General features: G+C 56.3%; 1 protein-coding gene across 8 annotated transcripts in view; it reads right to left on the bottom strand.

Moving 5' to 3' along the window:
- Positions 1-323: 323 nt before the first annotated feature.
- Positions 324-6,179, bottom strand: part of CACNB1 (calcium voltage-gated channel auxiliary subunit beta 1) — a 34,992-nt gene continuing 29,136 nt past the window's right edge. For 6 of the 8 annotated variants that reach the window (XM_090044546.1, XM_090044547.1, XM_090044548.1 and 3 more), the window contains 2 exons: positions 5,953-6,138; positions 324-4,164 (listed from right to left, as the gene is read on the bottom strand). In XM_090044546.1, coding sequence (XP_089900672.1) covers positions 3,697-4,164; positions 5,953-6,138 — 654 coding nt within the window. In that variant the 3' untranslated portion in view covers positions 324-3,696. Of the gene's footprint in view, positions 6,139-6,179 lie in introns of all 8 variants that reach the window. The other 2 variants (XM_090044551.1, XM_090044554.1) reach the window with 2 other exon arrangements.

Here is a 6,179-nt window from a genome sequence, read left to right as displayed (position 1 = left end):
AATGGCCATGATTCTAGGTCAGACCCACCTCCCCACTGGGCTGGCTGGGGGCACTGATATGTGACAAGCAAGCAGGACAGTGACCTCTTCTACAAGTTTCCACAGTTGCACAGCAGGGACAACAGAGGGTTCCCAAGATCGGAAGTAGATCAGGGCAAGACGCAGAAGGGAGCCAGCCTCTCATGCATTGATTTACAGAGAACCAACCCCAAATGGACTGTACTAGAGAGAGGCAAGATGTGATTATGGAAAAGGCACTAATCCCCTACCCCGACCATGAAGCACATGGGGCCAGTAATCACACACCCCTTGCGGAGTCGCTGTCAGAGTTCTCAGTGAAATATTTATTACAAAGAATCAAGCAAATGGGATAATATTTCCCCCCCCTTCCCTCAACAAACAATAATAAATAAATAAAATACACTTCTTTTAAATAGTTTGTTAAATGACGGAAATACAGGACATCTCTTTCCTTTAAAGTTGCTTTGCAAAAAGGCTAGGGCTGTGTTGAAGACACCTTCCCAATCCTCCCCCACCCCGCTGCCCCCTGCTGGCTGAAAGCAGATTTGGCCATGGGCATGTCCTAGACCCTGCCTTGCTGAGGGGGATTCTCTACTCCTTGGCCTGGCAGCAGGAGGGCCTGTGGCAGTTGTGAGGTGTGGGGCAGCAGCATAGAGACAGCCATGACACGTGATGGTTACAACACATTGAGGTGGCTGGAGCTTGCAGGTCTCAAAGCACTTAACAGATGGGTGCTCATTAGCCCCGGGGTTCACAGACAGGGAGGACGAGGCACACACACGGGGAGAGTGACCTGGCTCCATGACAGAGGTGGGTGTAGAAATCCGGCATTGCCATCCCCTGTTGTAGCAGCTAAGTTGCCTGGCTGGAAACCATCAAGCAGCCTCCATGGGGAAGATGACCACTACCACCCCCTTCTCCCCACCCAGGACAGAGCGGCACTAGTCTAGAAAGGCCCCTCGCTCTGGTCAAAGGCAGTAGCTCCTAGCAGTACCTGAGAGCAGGGGCTGTCTTGGCCCCCACTGAAACCAGATGCAAAGCTTAACACCCTGTCAGGTGGAGCAAGGTGAGGCAGGGCCCCTGGCTGTAAAGCCACCACTCAAAGCCAGGTGAGCAGGGAGGTGCCAGCCCCTGCAGGGTGTATGGGTACAGACAGACAAAACCCAGAGAGCTCACAGTGGAGGGGGGGAAGCAGCTGAGACAACCTCCAGCCCATTCCCAAGGGGCACGGAGATGGATGGACACATGTTGGCACACATGGACGCAGGTACTGCATGAATGGGCAGCAAAGGACCAAATGCCTGTTGGTCAGAGAGACACTGCCCAGAAGGGGGTGGGGAGACAAGGAAAATGGCACTGGGCAACCTCACCCATTTTAGGTTGGCCAAAGCCAGGTTTTGGCAGAGTGTAGGGGAGTGTAGGGGAGTGAGGGTCACAGGTCAGGCACACCTTCTCTGGGCTCAATCCAGCCAGATTCCTCATGCTCAGGACCAGGGGTGGGCGAAAGGGGCAGAGTGCCAGCTGGCAGGGAGGGGAAAGGCCTGGAGGGTTCTGGGCAGATATTACAGGCCCAGAAAGAGGAGATGACTGGGGAGGGGCTGAAGGTTTTGGCCAGGTAAAAATCCCACCCCTTCACCTGAGGTCCACAAACAAAGGGGCTGAGTACTTTGGCTGCTGCCCCTAGCATGGCACAAGGTGACACGGCAGGCCAGGACTGAGGAAGCTGTTAGTATACAAACCACTCACATTAGGCACCCCCTTCCCCCCAACCCAGTGTGGAAATGATCTCCCTTCCCCCTCCCCCACTCAGGGACATTTTGGGTACCTATACACATGCAGCGAGGCTGCTCCAACATGCTGTAATTACAGCACATTGGAGCAGACTTGATTAGTCGAGTCTGCCGGAGTGTGGTAATTGCTGAGCTCCAGCAGACTGCAGTTGGTCACGTATGTCAGTATCCCTGCACTGAAAAATGGTGGTGGGGGTACTTTAACTAAAACTCATTTGACAAGCTTTAGTTAACATGCCCCCGCCGCCATTTTTCAGTGCAGGGACACTGACACACGTGACCCTCTGGGTGGTTTAATTAGAGCAGCTCTTACAGCTGCTCTAATTAAAGCATGTTCCTCATGAACAGTGTATAAGCACCCTTCTGGAAGAGCCCCTTTCCCCCACTAAGGGGTGCCAGACACCATTTTGCAAAAATAGCCTGTTCTGCCAGAAACTCTGTCTCCCTGCCTTCATTTCAGCCCAAGCTCCTCAAATGGAAACACCCCGCAAAGCACCTGCAGTCTGATGACACCAGCTTTGTGAAGGGGAAAACCAAACAGGCCGGGCCCCAGGGAGAGGGTAGCCCAGGCCAAGACGCCATTACGGGTCACCTCCTCTCCTCAGGCAGTAGGCAGGATCACTGGTGAAGATGAGTGCCCCCAGCAAGGGGGATTGCTTTGATGTCACATGGGACTGGGATGTCCTGGAACTGCCCTGACATGCTCAGCCGAGTCCCCTCAGTCCACCAGAAGAACGCCCAGCCTATGGCATCACACACAAGCTTCCCCCCATGCTTTGAGTCAGCATGGTGCAGATCAACTAGGAGTCCAAATAGATCCAAACAGGTTAGCCCCCTTCATTCCCTCAATGCCCTGGCCTGGGGTGCACCCACAGCAGTACACCACACACGCATGCAGGCTGGAGTGCAGGCATCCTCACCCCCAAACCTGTTGTGGCTTAGCACATGAAATACATCCATGGGGGGCTGGAGGCTGAGGCACTGGAGAATAGAGACAGGTCAAGCCATGATGGGAGGCAGGCTATGGCACCATTGCTGGGGTTACGGCTGTCTGTACAAAGGGCTGGACATAATCATAGGCACTGGACAGAAGAGGAGATTCCTCTTTGCTGGGCAGAGACTGACTCTCCCCAGCTATCAGAACTCTCTAAAGAAACCAGGGGTAGTGGCACAGCTTCCCTCTTCAGCTGGGTTGTCAAGAGCACCATGGAAATACGATGGGATGGGGCAAGGATGCAAACTGGGGAGAAGCTGAGCCTGGGGTGAGGAAGAGGAAGATGGAGGAAGGCCACCCCCCTAGACAGCCCCAGAAGTGATTAGTTACAGACCAGGGTTGAACATGCTTTCCTTCCCCAGGGAGTGGGGACAGACAGTGCCCAGCTCTAGGCTTCCCACCCACTGGGGCAGGGCCATGGCAGGCAGCATGGGAGCTGGCTGGATCCATTTGGTCACTTACTCCCTTTGGGGGCAGGGATGGCCCGAGGCAACAGTGGACGCCAGGGCGCCCCTCCTCTCTGGGTACCCAGGGGACCCACAGAGCCAAGGAGGGGCTTAAGGTGGAGGTGAATATTCACAATCTTATAGGAGGTGAGAGGGGCCCCCTCTGGGTGCTGAGTTGGGGGGGGCCTGTGTCACCATTGGCAAAGGGGTCCCCATGGCACTGCTGGCAAGGGAGCCCCATATGGGGTTGGGGGGAGGCAGGGGAGCCCTCATCCAAGCTGGATGGGGGCACTGTACAATCTGAGGCCAGCCCTGGTCAAGGAGGCAAGGGCCACCCCAACCCAAAACAACCAAAGTAGGGAAGCCCCATAGTCAGGGGGTCTGGGGAGGGGAGGAAAAGATCCCCGCACACCACCCCTCTCCTGCTGAGGCAGATGCCCTGGCTCTAGCGGATGTACACGTCCCGCCCCCAGGCCTCCATGTCATTCTTGTTCATGCCCATGGCCTCCTCCTCGTTCTGGCAGTAGTGGTCTCGTCCCTTGCCCCGAGGTTGCCGGTTGTGGTTCTCCCGATCTGGCTCATCCTCATCCCAGGAGCTCTGGTGCAGGTGGAGGTGGTGGCGGCCCAGCCCTCGGTGGTAGGCACCGGGGGTGCTGCGTGGCTCAGCTTCAGGCTCCTCGTAGGGGTCTGTCTCCATGTCCATGCAGGAATCGCCCGGCTCTGTGTAGGCCGAGTCACGGCTGCCCTGGGTCTCCGAGTCGAAGGTGTCCTGGCGTGATAGGCCACGGTTGACTAGGCGGGCATGGGGCTGGCCTGGACGCCCCTGGCCGTGGGTGGCCGGCTCCCCTGGGTAGTCATGAAGGCTAGCACGCTCCCCCTCACGCGTCTGCTCCCCATGCACTAGGTAGGGGCCCTGGTTAGGAGAAGCAGCAGCACACCATGCAAATGGGAGAAGATAAGACAGGGTTAGTCTGCCCCCTAGGGGCCACTGGTGGCCACTTAGTACAGTTAATACACACACACCACCAGCAAAGCACTGCATCTGGGATCAGTGCACATGCACTTCTGGCCTGCCGAGACCTGGTGTGTGATCTCAACACAAGCGAAACAAAGTTACCGAGTCTTAGCCCAGCTCCATGCTTGAATAAAAACCCATCCAAGGGAACAAACCTGTATTACAGATTCATCAACAGGGTTTTCTCAGGTGGAGTTGAAAGCTGGAATGGGGGCTTGCAAGCTAGGCCTGAGGGGTGGCAGAACAACTATGTGGGTAGGGTAGGGAGGGTTAGGCTGGAAAGGGCCGGGGGTGGGAAGCCAGGATTGAGAGGTACCAGCAGAAGTGCAAGAGTGAACTTGCCCTGGTAGCACAAAGCCAGGGCTGAGAGATCTGCTGGAAGTCAAAGAAAGTTAGCAATGCACGACATCATCCCTACCACAGCCTGGGCAAGTCAGGGCATGGTGCCAGCGAAAGCAGGATCCCCACAGGGGTCTGCCCAGTTGGAGACCCTCTGTTACTACTCAGAAACCCACTCAACCAGCAACAGCCTAAGAAGGTCAGGAGCAAACACAAGGACAAGTAATGCCAGATCCCAGTCCTGCTTGGAGACCCCCAGCCCCAGCCCCTGGGTGATACAGTGCAATGGCACAGAAGCCTTTGGAGACCAAGGTTAGCTGGTTTGGGGCAGGAGCCAGGATATCCAGGAAGGGGCAAAGATGGGCTCTTCCAAATGGGATGATCTGTTGGGTTTCATGGCACCAGAATGACTCAGGGTATCTGAGCTACTAGCCAGGCCACAAGTGAGCCTGGACTGTATCTCAATTTCCAGTGGATGAAGGATGCTCTTGGTTGGGCAGGAGCTGGAAGAAAGGATCCAAGCCCCTTGCCAGAGGGGTCTTTGTACTAGTGGCAAAGGCATTACAATGAACTCCTAGACAAGGGCATGTCTGACCCCTACTCAACAGCTGTACCTGCGCTTCACCCCAGGCCTGCCTGTTGACAGCACTCTCTGACATAGGTAGGAAGTCACCCCTTGCCCCAGCCTTCTTGACTGTCCTGTAGTGCAAAGCCTCATGTTGGGCAATTACACAGAAGGTTTGCACCTAGTCTGGGAAAGGGGCCTTCCCAGAATGTACTTCTCCAAAGGCACAAAACAGGTCATCAGAGCCCAGCACTCCATGACTCCTGTGGGGCTTGGCCCAGCTCTCCAAGCAGAGGGGAGGCAGCCTTTACACCAAAGCAGGGGGTGGGGTGTCAGCAAGGCACCTCCTGGAAAGAGCTCGGCTCCGGGTGCATGGTTGCAACTCTTGGGTGGCGCTGGGGGGGAAGATTCCTTGTTCTCCCCAGGGGGTGACACTGCTCCCAGGTCCTGAGCCTTAGAGCTACAGCTGGGCAGCCCCCATTTGGCTCAGATGATGCTCTGAAGAGCCCCTTCCACTGGCAGGGCACCGAGGGCAGCGGGGCCAGAGGGAAGCAGTTTCCACAGGCACTTGCAGGGGTGCATTCAGAGGGTGGGGATCAGCTGGGGTTTCCAAAGTACATTTCCTTCTCCGTGTTCACTGAAGGCACTGCCTCCTCCTCTTGCACCTCTTAAAGCTACAGCGCATGCTCCTCCACCTTGGGCTGGGCCCTTGGCCCCAGCTCTGGGCTACCCTTCCCGCCCCAGAAGCCCAGGTTGCGCTTGAGGGAGGTCAGCACCTGTACCTGGAGGTTGGAGACGGGGGCGGGACTGGCAGCTAGGGCAGCGGTAGCCATGGTGCGGTTCAGCAGGGGATTGGGTGGGTTGCTGCTGGGTGGATGCGTGGCCTTCCAATAGGCTTCCAGGTACTCAGACAGGTGCTCACAGGCATCTTCCAATTGGTTCTCATCCAGGATGATGTCAAACATTTCCTGCAATGAGAAACAAAGAGATAGGGAGGGGAGGGGCAGGG

The sequence above is a fragment of the Crocodylus siamensis genome, chromosome 4 (assembly GCF_052110815.1).
Source record: "Crocodylus siamensis isolate JL-2025a chromosome 4, ASM5211081v1, whole genome shotgun sequence".
Classification (NCBI taxonomy): domain Eukaryota; kingdom Metazoa; phylum Chordata; order Crocodylia; family Crocodylidae; genus Crocodylus; species Crocodylus siamensis.
The sequence above is the reverse complement of the archived record's forward strand: the minus strand, read 5'-3'. Positions and strand labels throughout refer to the sequence as shown.